We start from the raw sequence: 17,475 nt of genomic DNA, 5'->3' as shown, positions 1-17,475 counted from the left end.
CTTCTTTGGCACCTGCCCGGTGGGGGGGGGGGGGGGAATTCCTCCTGAACCCCCCTGGGTCGGTCAACCCTCAGCCCCAGGGTCTTCTGAAGGAGCTCTTCTCCCGGGGGCCTCCCCTGGTTCAGGGGCTGAAGAGGCTTCCAGTTTCCTCTCTTCGGTGGCAGCCCCCCCCCCCCTCTGGGCCCCGCCGTGGGGGCCTCCCTTCTCGACCTCCCCTAAGTCCCAGGCACTGCCCGGTCCCTGCGCACCCTTTATTCCTGTCAACGTCTACCGCCTGGGACCCATTCACAGCCAGGAATGGGGCTAGCAGGGGCGTTGCACCCAGACTAGGTGATCTTATGATTTATACCCAAATCAGGACACTTCGAGATGGGAAGGGAATACAGCCCATGATTATGGGGGGCCACTGGGCCTGTCCCCAGCCAGCCCTACGGTCCCTCATCTTTGCCTGTCTCCGGGGTTACCGCCTAAGGTCCAGCCCAGCGGTCTGAGTGTCCCCATTTAACTGAGGCTGCCTGAGGGCGAGGCCATTAGCACCCTCTCCGGGACCCGGCACAAGCACCGAGCCAGCACGGGCAGCTCCGAATTTCTCTGAGGCTGATGGATTCCCCAGATACTCTGCTATCAAGAGGCTTGTGCTGCCCTAACCGGTTTGGCTCGGTGGATAGGGCGTTGGCCTGCGGACTGAGGGGTCCCAGGTTCGATTCAGGTCAAGGGCATGTACCTTGGTTGCGGGCACATCCCCAGTGGGGGGTGTGCAGGAGGCAGCTGATCGATGTTTCTCTCTCATCGATGTTTCCAACTCTCTATCCCTCTCCCTTCCTCTCTGTAAAAAATCAAGAAAATATATTTTTTTTAAAAAAAAGATTCTTGTGCTGTGGGAGGCGCCCTCCTACCAGGGCTGCTGGGCTCATCTGCAATGGCATGGCCTGGCCTCCAGGGGGCGTCTCTGAGCCAGGGCCACACAGGTCCCTCCAGCCCCAGATCTGAGAACCAGCCCCCAGGGCGGCCCCTCACCCTCCGGATGTAGGCGCTGGCTGGCACTGGGTATGTGACATTGTTCATGGTGAAGACGATGTCAGGCAGGCTCTGGACGTCATCGCAGCTGACGATGTACTGTGAGAGAGAGGGAGGGGGGTTGGCCCCGCAGGTCCTTCTGTGTGTGGGGAGCCCAGGGTGACCCCGGGGCGTGACCCCTCACCTCCCCGGTGCTGGTGATCTGGGCGTTGATGCTTTTCAGAATGTCTAGGACAGGGTCGGGTGGGCCAATCAACAGCGAGACCCCGGTATCCACGATGGCCTGGCAGCCGCCGGGACAGGCCACGACCGTCCCATTCATGGAGATGCTGAGGGACAAAGCAGGCACCAGGGTCATTCGTGGCCTCTCCCCCCGTGGCCCTCCCAGCTGCCTGCAGCACAGCCTGCAGCTCCTGCCGTCCTGTCTCCCTGTATTGGGCCACACCGACCTTCCTGGACGGACTTCCTCTCAGGTCTTGAATGCCTTGTGCTCTCGGTGCCTCAGGGCCTTGGCACGCGCTGTCACCCTTCCTGGACCCACCCTGTACCCTTTGTCTGGCTGATTGCTCCTGTCCTCCAGAGTCCAGGTCAGTCGCTACTTTTTCAGGGAAGTGACCCCCAGAGGAGATCAGGCCCCTCTCCCCCCAAGACTGGACGGCAAACCCTCCTGGTGTCCAGCGCGCACAGGGTGGGCACTCCCCATGGCTGCGACACGGTCCCTCACGCCTGTCTGCCTGCTGGTCGGGAGAGCAGGCTGTGCCCTCAGTGCCCCCTCCATTGCCCGTGCCCAGCGCACAGCGCATGCTCCACTGTGTTTGCCGAGGGAATGACAGGGCACATGAAGGAATGAGGGTCAACTGGAGACACGGACCTGCTGTCCGGCCAGTGATGAAAGCCACACGGTTAAGACGGAGGTTCCCGGGAAGCAGAGGCTTGGAGAGGAGGCAGGGAGTGTGTTGTTCCCCCGCTGCCTCGCCCCCCACCAGTCCCCTAGCCGGGCGACGCCTGAGCCGGCCCAGGGCGCTGACGTGGGCTCCGGAGCACAGTTTAGGCCTCTGTGTGACAGTATCACGCGGCCCCCTCAGTGATCACCCCTGGTCTCAGCCTCCCCGGTCCCCGCTCCTGGTGTCCGAGACGTAGGCCCAATCCCGGTTCTCTGGTCAGGACCCTGGTCAGGGCGGTTATGAACCTGTGTTGGGGTGCGTGCCCGTGCGTGTCTGTGTCTGTCCGAGTGTGTGCGTGTGCACTGTGCCTGCAGGTGCGGCTGTCACTGGTGTGGCCCTCAGCGGGGGGTGGGGGGTGCTCACCTGTCCACAGTGACCTGCCAGAATTCTTGCTCGCTCACCGGCACCCACTGGAGCTCGCCCCTGTAGTAGGAGTGATCCACGCCGCCGAACATCACCACGCTGCCGTTCCTGTTGTTGTTGTGGGGGGGGGGGGGCGGGGAGAGGGCTCTTGTGAGGGGAGGACGGTGGGTGGCGTTTCTCCAGCTCAGTGACCGGAGTGGCACTGGCCAGCGGCCACTTAGCCTCACAGCGCAGGGCCCCGCGGAGCAGGCACTGCCGTGACCCCCACTGTTCAGAAGGGAACTGGGGCAGGGGCACCGAGCACGGCCCAAGGTCAGTCCCCTGGCTACTGAGGAGCACAGCCAAGCTGTGAACTTGAGATTCTGGCTGGGCTTGGGCCACCCGCCTCTCTGAGGCCGGCCAGGTCCCCTCCAGCAGCCGAGCGCTCCAGGCACAGCCTGAGGCTGCTGTGCGGAGGGGTCAGGCTCCCCCAGGCCGGTCACAGGTCTACGACACACCAGCCCCCCCCACCCCCCCATGTTGAGCTCCTGCTCTCTCTCCAAAGAGGCTGACAGCCTCGCCCCTGGCCTCCGTGCCTGCTCTCTGGTCCACCATTCTCCAGCCAGCGCCTGGGGGGAGCTTTCAGAAACAGAGATGGGATCATGTCTTCTCCCTGCCTAGGTCCCTGCAGAGGCCTCCACTCGCACCTAAAACCAAACCCCTGGGGCGGCCTTGCCCCTGCCTGCCCCTCAGACTCCACGCCTCCCTCTGCCTGCCTCCCTCCCTCCCTCCCTCCCTCTCAGCGCTCCAGCCACACTGCCCCTTGCCAGTCCTCTGTGTGCCTGGGCCACTTCCTCTCCCCCCTCGCCCGGCCTCAGTTCAGAGAGGTCCTTGCACTGCCCGTCTGAAACCGCGCTCTCATCTCTGTCGTCCTATCACCATGTTTTCCCGCTTTCCCGGAACCAGTCACTGCCCGGCATGTGTTATCTTTTCCTTTTATTTATTTACTTGCTCCTTGTCTGCCTTTTCTCCCTCTCACCTGTCTCCATCACGTGCACAGAGCAGTACCCAGCACATAGTAGGTGCTCAATGAATATTTGTTAAACGGCTCACCTCCTTGATTTGGTACAAGCACCCCAGAGGCTCAGCTCATGCTGCAGAGCCTGGAGCTCAGGCCCCCACAGAGCCCACAGCCTCACCCACACTCTGCATCCTACACACGGTCTGCCCGCCGGGTCCCCCTCCAGCCTGTGCTGCTCCCTCCACCCCCTCCAGACCCTCAGCCAGCCAGGGAGCTGAGCGTTTCCACTGCCGGCCCAGTGACTGGAGACCTGCTGATGGCCTGACCACCCAGCAGAGGGGACAGTCCCGTGGCCGAGCTCGAGTCCTGCCACTGCCAGTGTTTGGCTGGGCCATTTTGTGCAAAGCTCCTCTCTGAGCCTCAGTTTCCCCATCCATCAAAGGAGGGACTAGAAATACAGGGGTTGGCAAACTTTAGAAAATGCTAGATTATGCCCTAGCTGGTTTGGCTCAGTGAATAGAGCATTGGCCTGCAGACTGAAGGGTCCCGGAATCGATCCCTGGACCTGGACGGGGAGCACATCAGAGGAAATCAATTGATGTGTCTCTCTTGCATCGATGTTTCTCTCTCTGTGTCTCTCCTCCTCCCTTCCACTCTCGCTAAAAATCAATGGGAAAAAAGTCCCCGGTTGAGGATTAACAACATAAAATAAAAATGCTAGAGTGTCAACATGTTGGGCTTCGCTGGCTACGCGATCTCTATGGCAAGTGCTCGATGCTATCATTGTAGCACAGAAGCAGCCACAGACAGGATGTGACTTAAAGAGCAGGGCTGTGTTCCAATAAAACTTTATTTATAAAAGCAGGTGGTGGGCCACTAGTTGCTGACCCCTCGACTAGGCTGCCCCTCAGGAAAGAGGGGAGGCCAGGTCGTCTACCATTTCTCAGACGACTGAAAGCTTCCGGGCAAAGGGCCTGCCCAGCCAGGCTGATCTGCTCAGGTAGGAGGCTGACCTGCTCAGGTAGAAGGAGGCTGACCTGCTCAGGTGGGAGGAGGCTGACCTGCTCAGGTGGGAGGAGGCTGACCTGCTCAGGTGGGAGGAGGCTGACCTGCTCAGGGGGGAGGAGGCTGACCTGCTCAGGTGGGAGGAGGCTCACCTGCTCAGGTGGGAGGAGGCTGACCTGCTCAGGTGGGAGGAGGCTGACCTGCTCAGGTGGGAGGAGGCTCACCTGCTCAGGTGGGAGGAGGCTGACCTGCTCAGGTGGGAGGAGGCTGACCTGCTCAGGGGGGAGGAGGCTGACCTGCTCAGGGGGGAGGAGGCTGACCTGCTCAGGGGGGAGGAAGCTGACCTGCTCAGGTAGAAGGCGAAGAGGTTCTCAGACAGGAGGCCTTGCTTCCACAGGCTGTCGAAGATCGGGGTGGTGTCATTGAAGGCGAGGGTGGGGTAGGCCAGGCCCAGGATGCCGTCGAAGGCTGCTAACTCCAAGGCAATGCCGGACTCTGTCGTGCTCAGTCCGAATGCCTGGGATTTGCAGACAAGGTTCCTGATCTGGGGGGAGAGGGTGGCCTCATGGGAAGGTTTGGGAAGCGGAGCTGGGGCTGGGCCAGGGGGAGGTGGGTGGGGCGATGCCACCAGCACCCCAGGGATCAGCTGAGGTGTGGCTGCGCCTGGAGGTGCCCAAGCAGCACCCACTGTGCTTTGCCGAGGAGTCCCCCCCGACATCTGCCCTCCTGCCAGCACTGCCCCGGGTGGTGAAACACCCTCATCCCTGTGTATGGCTGGGGCGCCTGGGGCAGAGTGGGCCAGGCGGTTCCCCTGCAGGCCCCGTGAGCAGAGAGCGGGGTCGTCTTGTGTTTGGTGTTTCCGGGATCTGGTGGCAGAAACCCAGTGAATTCCCTGAGATTCACTGTGGATTCTGCACCCCAGGTGTACACAGGGCTGCCGAGTTCTTGTGAAAAGATTGCGTGGAGCCCTGGCTGCTTTGCTCAGTGGCTAGAGCAGCTGTGGGCAAACTATGGCCCGCGGGTCGGATCCAGCCCATTGGAAATGAATAAAACTAAAAAAAAAAAAGACCGTACCCTTTTATGTAATGATGTTTACTTTGAATTTATATTAGTTCACACAAACACTCCATCCATGCTTTTGTTCCGGCCCTCCGGTCCAGTTTAAGAACCCATTGTGGCCCTCGAGTCAGAAAGTTTGCCCACCCCTGGGCTAGAGCGTTGGCCCTTGGACTGAAGGGTCCTGGGTTCAATTCCGGTCAAGGGCACAGGCCCGGGTTTTGGGCTCAATGCATGGGGGGGGGTGCAGGAGGCAGTTGATCCATCATGCTCTCTCCTCATTGATGTTTCTATCTCTCTCTCCCTCTCCCTTCCTCTCTGAAATTAATAAAAATATATATTTTTAAAAAATAAATAAAAATGAGTCTTCCTTCAGTTCTCCCTGCTACCAGCAAAATCAGCCTTCAGCTCACCACGGGGCAAGAGCTGCAAATGCCCGCCTCCCGTGCCATGACCCGCTCGCTGGGTTGGCCACTCGGGGAGCTGTCAGCCGGGCACTGTCTCCCAGAGGCAGACGGCCAGCCGCTGGGGGGCTTGGGGAGATGGGTGCGTCTGGCTGACCCTGTATCTGGCCCCGTCAGCAGTGGGCAGAGGCCGCCAGGCCCCGCCCCCACTCACCCGCACATTGTCATAGCCCAGCAGCCCGGTCATGCTGCCGGACCCGTACACCCGCTTGATTGGCAGGTCTGCGTCCTGGAAGGTAGACGACCGCAGAGGGTCGAAGGTTCTGTGTGTCACTGCAGACGGAGAGCAGGGGTCAGTCAGCTGCCAGAGCCCGGGGGTGGGGGGAAGGGGGTGCGGGGGCGGGAGCCACAACAGGGCGCGGGCACTCACCACAGGCGGGACTGGAGCAGTAGATGGAGGGCACCCACAAGTCTGCCGAGCCCGTGTCAAAGACGACCTTGAACTTCTGAGGGGGCGTTCCAATGCTGATGGTGCCAACGTAGTACAGCTGCCGGCGGGGGAGGAGGGTGAGGCCAGGCAGGGTACCCGGGTCACGCCTGATCCCCAGGTGCCGGCCTTACCTGGAATGGCTTTCCCACCACCCCACCTCCATGGCCGTGGCTCAGGCGGTGCCTTCATTGGAAAAGTTTCCCACTTTCCCCTGCGGCTCTGTGAATCCACAGCCTTCATGGCCCCGCTGGAGTGCTCCCTTCTCCGGGAAGCCCTCCTAGGTCACCCAGGCCCCTGACTCCCAACTCAGAGCCTGTTGTGTTACTGTCACACAGGCGGCCCTTTAATTGGCGCTTATCTTCTTGCAGAACAGGCCAGACCCTCTGTGATCCACAACCGTAACCACACTGTTGGTGTGAATAGCCTCCCACGCTGGAGGGGCTCAGGGACTCTGCTGGGGTCATTCTCGGGGCTGCTGAGGCTGAGCGCCCTCTGCCTGGGGCATCCAACTGGAGTCCCCATTAAGGCAGCGATTTTGTTCAGAAGGAGCAGAATGTGTCCAACCAGCACCAGGTTCGCAGGTGCCCAGCGCCGGATCCTGGGCACCGAAATGGAGTCTGCCTGCCACCTGGTCATTGCTGAACCCAGTCACCACAGACCAAGAGCTGAGGGTGTGAGTGCCTTCTCCCCTTTGCTGCCTGCAGGAGCCCCGCCCCCACATCCTGGCTGCCACCCCTGGGTGGACCCCAGTGCTCGGCCAGCACTAGGGAAGGCTGTGCACTGCGCCCGCCACACTCACGTCCAGGTAGTTCCTCATGGACTGGACAGTGACGCGCGGCTTGCGCAGGAGCTTGTAGGCCTGGCTGTAGGGGTGCCGCTGGAGGTAGTCTCTCAGCAGGTCCCTCTCCCGCAGGTTCTCCCGCATGGACTTGATCTTCATCAGCGGGACGCTTTCAGCAGGAAAAGACAAGACATAAGACAGCAGCTCCCCATTTGTAGTTCAATGTGGCAGCCACACCTGGCCGATGTGGCTCAGTGGATAGAGCATACGCCTGCGGTCCGTAGGGTCCCGAGTTGGATTCCGGTCAAGGGCACATACCTCGGTTGCAGGCTCCTTCCCGGCCAAGTTCTTGGTGGGGGCTCATGCAGGAGGCAACCCATCGATGTGTTTTTCTCACATCGATGTTTCTCTCTGTCTTTCCCTCTCCCTTCCACTCTCCCTAAAAAAATCGATGGAAAAATATCCTTGTGTGAGGATTTATAAAAATAAAAATAAAAACTAATTGGAGATGCGGACTTTATGACAGGGAATGATTGCATTCCCTTCTCCCCCCCTGGGCGGTGGAAGGATCAGGGGACAGTGAGAGAGAGGCCGGGGACAGGGGGCCCCATACTCACGTCACCAGGCACTCGGACAGGGCCACCAGGCTGAGGAACCCGATCCACCTCATCGTGCGTTCTCCCCGCGTCACGTCCTCGGAAGGCTCGGGTGTGGACTGTGCGGGGATGGGCCAGCGCTGCCCATATATACGCTCCGACCTGCGCCTGATCCCCTGGGAGGGCTGCTGATGGCCCCGATAAAAAACTAACCTCCCGATAAGATCTTTCTTCCCATCAGAGTTCCGGATTGGGGGGAAAGGGGAGAAGGACTTAGAAAAATTCGGAATACAGAGATCTCTATCGTCATCTCCTCCTTGGGGCATGGCTGGGGACAAGCCCAAACCACATGAGCTCAGCGAGGTGGGGAGATGGGTGCTGGCTCGGAGGGAAAGCTCGCTTATCGTGTCATAAAGTAAGTGCTGGCGACCACGCTTGGCATCCTTGGTCTCATGTCCTCCTCGTAGCCACCCGGTGAGCTGCACATCGGGGAGTAGTGTGCTGGGTGGAGTGGGGGGCCCCTGGCGTAGGAGTGGCTTTAGGCGATGGCAGCTTGCAGGCCAGGCCAGGGCTCCTGAGCTCAAGGCCCAGAGAAAAGGGAAAGGAATGGAGGGCTGGGCGGGCTGCGTGGGCTCGGGCAGCTCATGCCCCATCCCATAGGGCAGCCCGGACTCAGCTCGGACGGCATAGGATGCGGGCCGGTCGGCCAAGCTTTCAAGGGGAGTCTGAAGTCTGCATATTGATGTGGATTCCCCTGATTTTTAAATGTTAGCAACTAATTAAACTCCCCCCGCCCCCCAAATCCAGCAGCTGGGGGCTGGATGCAGATGGCAGGCTGTGCAGCTTTTCTTTCTGGCCCAGAGGTGGGAGTGCAGTCCGGGGCCGGGGTGGCGGGGGTGTTCCATTCACGGCTGAGTGGCTAAGAGACAAAAGCCCCCAACCATGTCAATCTTCCCTCCGCGGGTGAGAGAACACCCCCAGCGTCCGACACTCCGACCCGCGGAATAGGTGGGCCTCACGATCCCCCGAGTGAGCCCCCGGCAGGCCCCGGCCTTGGAGCGAGCTTGTCTGCCAAACCAGACCACGAAGGAGTAACCCCTTTTAAAGGGTCTCACCGTCCGGGAAGGCGCAGCCGGCCCAGAGCTCCTGCTCAGCCTGAGGAACAGGCTGCCCAGCACCTGCCCTCTTCCGGCCGGGCCTGGAGAAGGGAGTGTCTGTTTCCTCCCAGGCCCCGGTCCTGCGTGAGAGCCGCCCAGGTCTGTCCCCAGCACGGAGGCTGGCCTCGTTCAGGGCCGAAGTGTCAGGTGGGTGGGGAACTGTCCTACCCTCCCCGTGGCACATTAAAAGTCAGTTTGGGCCCTAGCTGGTTTGGCTCAGTGGGTAGAGCATCAGCCTGGGGACTGAAGGGTCCCAGGTTCGATTCTGGTCAAGGGCACATGCCTAGGTTGTGGGCTTGATCCCCAGTAGGAAGTGTGCAGGAGGCAGCCAATCCATGATTCTCTCTCATCATTGATGTTTCTATCTCTCTTTCCCTCTCCCTTCCTGTGTGAAATCAATAAAGTTATATTTGAAAAACAAAGTCAATTTGGTGGATTTGACCCCCATGGGAGGTGATTGGGTTGAGGTGAGGTCACGAGGGTGCCTGCCCCTGCCCCCGCGATGGGAGACAGGGAGAGACGGCTGGGTGCAGCTGACGCCCAGCTCGGCCCAGGCCAGCGGGCACTGGGCCTCTGGCCCAGGGCAGCCTGGGGGAGAGAAAGAAAGTTGTCTCTCTTGATGCTAAATGAGGGAACAAAGCACTCGTGATGCTCTTTGTTTTGAAAGCTCTTATGTTTGAAATGATAAGAGGTTTAAACACTGTCATTTTGGAGTTAGTTTTTGTTGTTATCGATGCCCCGAGGGGCCCAAGCCCAGTGGACGAGGCAGCCTCCAGGGCCAGGCACACCCGCCCATTCCCCGGCTCCTCCTGTGAACTGGACCCGCCACCCCCAATGCTGCGTCAGATGTTGGGGAGCCACGTCAGGGTCTGGAGATGGGAGGAATGAGGAAACTGAGGGAAAAGGCTGCCTCCTCTTTGCTGCAGGGGAAGGCACAGGCCTGGGTGGCAGCCGCCCAGCAGTGAGCCGCGGTCTTGGAAGGGAAGGGAGGGGCGTTCACAGCCTAGTAACAGAGAAGGGCGCCGCCTGGGCCCGGGGGTGGGGAGAAGGCCTGGGCAGGGATGGAGCTCAGTGCCCCGTGCCACTGCCCCTCTGGCGCCCTGTGCCGGGGCATCCCACCCGCTGGACAGGGAGGGGGTCGGCAGGTCGCTGGAAGCATTTAGGACAGCGTCTCGTTGCTCTCGCCTTCCTGCAGGCCCGGGACCCGGAGCCCTGGGATTGGCATCCACGCCCTTAGGAGAGGCGACCCCTCAGCCCAGCTCGGGTTTCATGGTTTTGTTTTTGTTTTTAATAAACAATTTTATTGGTTTCAGAGAGGAAGGGAGAGGGAGAGAGAGACAGAAACATCAGTGATGAGAGAGTCAGTAATTGGCTTCTTCCTGCCTGCATTCTGGGCATGTGCCCTGACCAGGAATCCCACTGAGACCTCCTGGTCCGTAGGCCGACGCCCCACCACTGGGCCACCAGGGCCGGGCCCAGCGCGGGTTTCTATTGAAGAGCCCGCCCCTCCCAGTTGGTAGCCTCCCCTTATGAGGACCCTGTGGAGCCCACCTAGTCGCGTGGCAGCGTCCACCGGGCAGGCCCAGGGCCTCTCCCGCCCATGGGGCAGTCACCCGGCACCTGGTCTGCCACCCCCGTCCCGGCTCCCGGGCAGGAGCGCCAGGCGGTCAGAGCCCCGGCCACGGGTGTCGGGTCGTCACTGACACTCCGTGTGGAACAAGCCCAATCTCCTGACCCTGCAGACGGGGAGCGGAGGGCTGGGGTGTGTAACTAGCCCACAGCTCACAGCTGAGTTAGCGGCGCCTGGGACCGGCTGTGGTTCTGGGCTGGGAGAGCTCTGTGCAGGGAGAGGCTGGAGAAGGCTGCCACCTCCGGGCAGCTCTCCAGGCTGCAGGGGCCAGAGCTGAAGCCCTCCCCTCCCTCCTGAGTCCCGCCCTCCTCTGGGACCTGTGATCTGACGCTCTATCCACTGAGCCAAACCGGCTGGGGCCACATTTATCACTTTAAGAGTCAGGAATAGGTTCCTTCCTGGTGACGATTTCCCTGATGTTAGAAACTAGGGTGGTCTCCAACTGTTACGAGTACAAATAGATTCCGTGGGAAAATATTTATAGTTAACATGATAATTTATAGCTCAGTATATCTGTCTCTATTTAGATAGATAAATATATCTGTTTTTCAAAGTGGCATTAGCAGCTGTAAAGGTGGGAGAGGCGATGTGACTATGGTTTCATGTTGCCAAAGAGACATTCAAGGACATGGAGCCAAGGGGCAGTTCCACCAGGGTGAGACCCCTGGCCTGTGCACGTAATACCCACCTTGGCCACCAGGGGTCCGCCTTTCGCAGTCTGTTTCCCCCTTGGAACCCATTTGCTCCCTCAGGCAAACCCAGCAAAGACATGGTCCTCTCTCAGTTGGAAACATCTGTCTTTTACACATATTTTTATTGATTTCAGAGAGGAAGGAAGAAGCATAGAAACAGCAATGATGAGAGAGAATCACTGATCGGCTGCCTCCCGCACGGCCCCCACTGGTGCCAAGCCCACAACCCAGGCCTGTGCCCTGACCGGGAATTGAACCATGACCTCCTGGTTCATAGGTCGATGCTCAACCACTGAGCCACCCGGGCTGGGCAGAAGCCGCTGTCTTTTGGAGAATAATGCTGAGCATATTCCTGATCTTAAAAGCTCTCACTGGAGAAAATAATAAATAACAAAGATGAGAGGAGCAATTGGCCAGGTGCTGCCTCCCGGATATAACTATTGTCAAATGTACTCGGGTCTTTTTCTACCCTATGTGTGACGTTAGCAACAATTCCTGCTACTCTGGGACTGGCACCGTCCCGAAGGTTTTCTATAGATTAACGCATTGAATCTTCACCCCAGACTGAGAAGGGGGGACAATTTTTCCCGTCATTCTTTTATAGATAGTATTTGTACAGCCTGATTGATATACATGTGATATCTCATAAATGCCACCGTTTCGGGGATGTAGTTTAGTATGTTTTAGTATATTCATGGAGCTGTACAGCCATCCCATGATTTAATTTTAGAACATTTTTGATCCCTCAAAAAGAAATGCCGTACACATTAATAGTCAACCGTCATTTCCAGCCCTGCCCTTTCCCCAACTAGGAGAGAAGATTCTTTTATTATTAATTAACGAATGAATGGCTTTTTATTGTAGTAAGAACATTTAACATGAGATCTACCCTCGTAACATAATTTTTTTTTATTCTCATCGGAGGATTTTTTTTCCATTGATTTTTAGAGAGAGTGGCGGGGAGGGAGGGAGGGTGGGAGGCAAGGAGGGGGAGAGTCAGAGAAGCATTGATATGAAACATCAGTTGGTTGCCTCCCACACATGCTGGACCAGGGTCAGCGTTGAACCTGCAGCTCAGGTATATACTCTCTCTTTTTTTTAAAAAAATATATTTTATTGATTTTTTACAGAGAGGAAGGGAGAGGGATAGAGTTAGAAACATCAATGAGAGAGAAACATCGATCAGCTGCCTCCTGCACATCTCCCGCTGGGGATGTGCTCGCAACCCAAGTACATGCCCTTGACCTGAATCGAACCTGGGACCTTTCAGTCTGCAGGCCGACGCTCTATCCACTGAGTCAAACGGGTTTCGGCTATACTCTTTTTTAAAAAATATTTTTTTATTTTTTACAGAATGGAAGGGAGAGGGATAGAGAGTTAGAAACATCTATGAGAAAGACACATTGATCAGCTGCTTCCTGCACACCCCCTACTGGGGATGTACCCATAACCAAGGTACATGCCCTTGACCGGAATCGAACCTGGGACCCTTCACTCCCCAGGCCGACGCTCTATCCACGGAGCCAAACCGGCTAGGGCTCAGGTACATACTCTTGACTGGGAATTGAACCTGTGGCCCGTCAGTGTGCGGGCCAACACTCTAATCACTGAACAACACTGGCCAGGACGCAACAACATTTTAAGTGCACAATGGAGTATTATTAACTATAGGCACAAGGTTATGTAACAGACCCCTAAACTTATTCATCTTGCATAACTTGCATTGCTGAAATAGGCCTGTTGAATAGCAACTCCCCACTCCCCTCTCCCCCTAACCCGACAACCACCATGCCGCTTCTGCTTCTGAGTGTGACGATGTAAGATACCTCAGAGACGTGGGACCATACAGTACTCATCCCTCGGGCACTGGCTTATTTCACTTCGCCTAAGCCCTCAGGTTTCAGCCTGTTGCAAATGGCAGGGTTTTCTTCTCTTCGTGACTGAATAATACCCCATTGCCTGTCGGTACCACGGTTTCTCCATCCGTTCATCGGTCGGTGGACGCTTGCCGGCCTCCACATCTCGCTATTGTGAATGACGCTGTGATGGGTACGCGGTGCAGCCATCTCTCCGAGACCCTGATTTCAATTCTTTGGGATAAAAATCCAGAAGTGGGGTTGCTGGGTCTTTAAAAAATTCTATTGTTCACTTTCTGAGGAGCCGCCATGCTGTTCCCTACAGTGGCCGCACCACGTGACACTCACAGAACAGGGCACGGGTTCCAGGTCTCACCAGCCCGGGTGGATGTGTGTGTTCTGTCAGTGGCCACCCTCCCGGGCGTGAAGGGATAGCTCATGGGCGTTTTCATACGCATTTTCCTGGTGATTAATGAGGGAGGAGCTATTCTTGTCTCAGAATTACAGAATAGAAAACAGACGTCCGAGATGAGCTGACCTAAGGTCGCAGGACTGGTCACAGGCCTGTATTTATTGAGGCCCTACTGTGTGCCTGGTACTTGAACCCGGACCAAAGAGCCCAGGGCTGTGCTGGCCTGCCCTACGCTGCCCTGTCTTCCAGGGGCTTCGCAAACCTGTAACCCTGCTGTTTCGGATTCTGCCCTTTTCTCCTAACGTCATGTTACATGATCTCTCATGGCATCCAATGTTCGCAAACACGACTGTGAGGGGTGGCGGAGGCGGTGGGGCAGCCACAGGTTCTCCTATCACCTACAGCAGCGGTCGCCAGCCGGTGGTCCGAGGAGCGCAGCTGGTGCGTGAGGTCCGAAAGGTTGGCGACCGCTGAGTCCTACAGCATCTCTCACTTCTGGGGCCGCCTCTACCCAGCTGCAGCCAGCGGTTCTGGAGGAAACTGTCAATCACCGTCCACAGCGCGGGGGCCAGGTGGCCAAGTGGAGCCCATCATAGTGCCCCATGCCCTGACCACATGATTGGTCCAGGGCTGGACACATGACGTGAGGTGGACCAATCAGACCCTCCCTGGTTCTCTGCTCATTTCCAAGCCTTAAGGATGTCAAGGGCTGGGGCAGGGGTGGCAGGGCCCTTCACCTGAAAGAGGCTGCCGAGAGAAAGCTGGCAGGAGAAGAGAATCAGAGATGACGGAAGGGACAGAAGCCCGGGGGCTGGGGGGGAGAGGGAGCTGGTGGGTGTTGATTTCTTGGGCGCAGCCACGAAGCTCCGCGGACCTGCTGTGGTTCTGCATCCTGGGCCCCACATCCTTCCAGTGAGCATCCATTCTGACTAAGCCAGCTGGAGTTGGTTCCCCGCCCTGGTGGTCCGGACTGGATTCCAGAGCCCTGCCTGACTCTGACGCACTTCCCAGGCCCAAACAGAGGCACCACTCGTATTAGTGCCATTGAAATGAGACCGTTTATTAAAAATCAATATGTTAAAAAAAATCAATGTTTTTATGATTTTTAGAGGGAGGGAGAGAAACATCAATGAGAGAGAATCATCGATGGACTGTCTATTGCATGCCCTCTGCTGGGGATCGAGCCTGCAACCCCCGGGGCATGTGCCCTGACCAGGAATCAAACCAGTGACCTCTGAGTGCGCAGGAGGAGGTTCAATCCATTGAGAATAGGGCTCGGCAAAGCCCAGACGCAGCTGTAGCCGGGTCCCCTGGGCGGGGACGCAGGGAGTGTGTGCGAGCCCTGGGGCGGGCCCGGCGGCCGCCTAGAGCAGCACCCACATCTACGCCACCACAGGGGCCAGGCCGATCCTGTTGTTGGCGCGATCGAAGACGGTGAAATAGAGTCGCAGGAACACATCCCCCAGGACCCAGGGTCTGAAGCTGCCTGAGGTGTCGATGTACAAGTTGCTGTAGCAGATGTCGGTCTGACCCTGGAGGGGAAGGACGTGCAGCCCTCAGCCGCGCCCTCTTCGCCCGCCACCCTGATGCTTGGTTGTTGGCTCTGAAAGATTCCCCGCCTGCTCCCCGCCATTCCCCTCGTCCTCGAGATCCAGCCCAGCACCTGGGCAGCCCTCCCGGGCCCATGCCTCCTCCTTGGCACTGCCGGCTGGTGGGGGGCTGCCTGAGCTCCCTGTGTCGTCAGCCTCAGCACCGGGGCCTCTGAGGAGCTCAGCTCCCGGGGGCCTCCCTGGTTCAGGGCTGAGAGGCTGCCAGTTGCTCTCTCTGTGGCTGCCCCACGCCCTCTGGGCACACTATGGGGACCTGCGCTTCTCAAGCCTCCACTATGTGCCAGGCACTGCCCGGTCACTGCGCACCTTTATTCATGTCAGCATCTAACCGCACTGCAAAGGGGGAGCTGGGTACCCCATTTCACAGCCAGGGAATTGGGGCCTAGCAGGGGACGTTTGCACCCCAGGACTAGGGTGATCTTATGATTTAACACCCAAATCAGGACACTTCCAGATGGGAAGGGAATACAGCCCATGATTATGGGGGGCCACCAGCCAGACCTACTGTCCCTCCTCTTTGCCTGTTTCCGGGGTTACCGCCTACGGTCCAGCCCAGCGGTCCAAGTGCCCCCATTTCACTGAGGCTGCCTGAGGGCGAGGCCATTAGCGCCCTCTCCTGGACCCGGCACCAGCACCGAGCCAGCACGGGTGGCCTCTCCACATTATTCCGTGGCTGATGGATGCCCCAGATACTCTGCTATCAAGAGGCTTGTGCTGCCCTAACCGGTTTGGCTCAGTGGATAGAGCGTCGGCCTGCGGACTGAGGGGTCCCAGGTTCGATTCCGGTCAAGGGCATGTACCTTGGTTGCGGGCACATCCCCAGTGGGGGGTGTGCAGGAGGCAGCTGATCGATGTTTCTCTCTCATCGATGTTTCCAACTATCTATCCCTCTCCCTTCCTCTCTGTAAAAAAATAAAAAAAAATATTTTTTTTAAAAAAAGAGGCTTGTGCTGTGGGAGGCGCCCTCCAGCCAGTGCTGCTGGGCAGCATCTGCAATGGCCTGGCCTGGCCTCCAGAGGGCCTCTCTGAGCCAGGGCCCCACAGGTCCCTCCAGCCCCAGATCTGAGAGCCAGCCCCCAGGCAGCCCCTCACCCTCCTGATGTAGGCGCTGGCTGGCACTGGGTAGGCGACGCCGTTGATGGTGAAGACGATGTCAGGCAGGCTCTGGACGTCATCGCAGCTGACGATGTACTGTGAGAGAGAGGGAGGGGGGTTGGCCCCGCGGGTCCTTCTGTGTGTGGGGAGCCCAGGGTGACCTCGGGGCGTGACCCCTCACCTCGCCGGTGCTGGTGGTCTGGGCGTTGATGCTTTTCAGAATGTTGAGGATGGGGTCAGGTGGGCCAATCAACAGGGAGGTCCCGGTATCCATGATGGCCTGGCAGCCGCCGGGACAGGCCACGACCATCCCGTTCATGGAGATGCTGAGGGACAAAGCAGGCACCAGGGTCACTCGTGGCCTCTCCCCCGTGGCCCTCCCAGCTGCCTGCAGCACAGCCTGCAGCTTCTGCCGTCCTGTCTCCCTGTATTGGGCCACACCGACCTTCCTGGACGGAATTCCTCTCAGGTCTTGAATGCATTGTGCTCTCGGTGCCTCAGGGCCTTGGCACCTGCTGTCACCCTTCCTGAACCCACCCTGTCCCCTTTGTCTGGCTGATTCCTCCCGTCCTCCAAAGTCTGGATCAGTCGCTACTTTTTCAGGGAAGTGTCCCCCAGATGAGATCAGGCCCCTCTCCCCCCCCGAGACTGGACGGCAAACCCTCCTGGTGTCCAGCGCGCACGGGGTGGGAACTCCCGATGGCTGCGACACGGTCCCTCACGCGTGTCTGCCCTGCTGGTCGGGAGAGCAAGCTGTGCCCTCAGTGCCCCCTCCAGTGCCCGTGCCCAGCGCACAGCGCATGCTCCACTGTGTTTGCCGAGGGAATGACAGGGCACGTGAAGGAATGAGGGTCAACTGGAGACACGGACCTGCTGTCCGGCCAGTGATGAAAGCCACACGGTTAAGACGGAGGTTCCCGGGAAGCAGAGGCTCGGAGAGGAGGCAGGGAGTGTGTTGGTCCCCCACTGCCTCGCGCCCCCGACCAGTCCCCTGGCCGGGCGACGCCTGAGCCGGCCCAGGGCGTGGACGTGGGCTCCGGAGCACAGTTTAGGCCTCTGTGTGACAGTATCACGCGGCCCCCTCAGTGATCGCCCCTGGTCTCAGCCTCCCCGGTCCCCGCTTCCCGATGCTCTCGGTCCCATCCCCTGGCCCTGGGCACCCAGGCCCGGTGGGTGGGGGTCCCTTTGTGTGATTTGCTTTCAGGCCCTAGGATGGCGCCCACGTGTCTCCAGGGCCAGGGAGCGTCTCCCTAGGCGGGGCGCCCTCCCGTGTGCCCGGGGCTCCCCTGTTTTCACGCTGGCGCCCCTCGGCCTGGCGACCTGAGATGTCCCTGTTCAGACTGTGGAATTCTCCTAGACCCCTTCTC

The 17,475-nt window shown here is 58.7% G+C and overlaps 1 protein-coding gene across 1 annotated transcript; it reads right to left on the bottom strand.

Annotated features, from left to right (window-relative positions):
* Positions 1–1,017: 1,017 nt before the first annotated feature.
* LOC102431463 (pepsin F-like) lies at positions 1,018–7,730 on the bottom strand (the record flags this gene model as incomplete). Its single annotated transcript, XM_014450657.2, has 8 exons — positions 7,678–7,730; positions 7,079–7,229; positions 6,220–6,337; positions 6,004–6,122; positions 4,674–4,873; positions 2,325–2,441; positions 1,202–1,346; positions 1,018–1,116 (listed from the first exon to the last, which is right to left on the bottom strand). Coding segments are annotated over exons 1-8 (1,002 nt in total), but the record flags the coding sequence as incomplete, so codon positions are not given.
* Between the last annotated feature and the right edge of the window lie 9,745 nt (positions 7,731–17,475).

The sequence above is a fragment of the Myotis lucifugus genome, unplaced genomic scaffold (genome assembly GCF_000147115.1).
Source record: "Myotis lucifugus unplaced genomic scaffold, Myoluc2.0 scaffold_3084, whole genome shotgun sequence".
NCBI classification, from domain to species: Eukaryota; Metazoa; Chordata; class Mammalia; order Chiroptera; family Vespertilionidae; genus Myotis; species Myotis lucifugus.
Note: the sequence above shows the minus strand (reverse complement) of the source record. Positions and strands in the feature narration are given on the sequence as shown.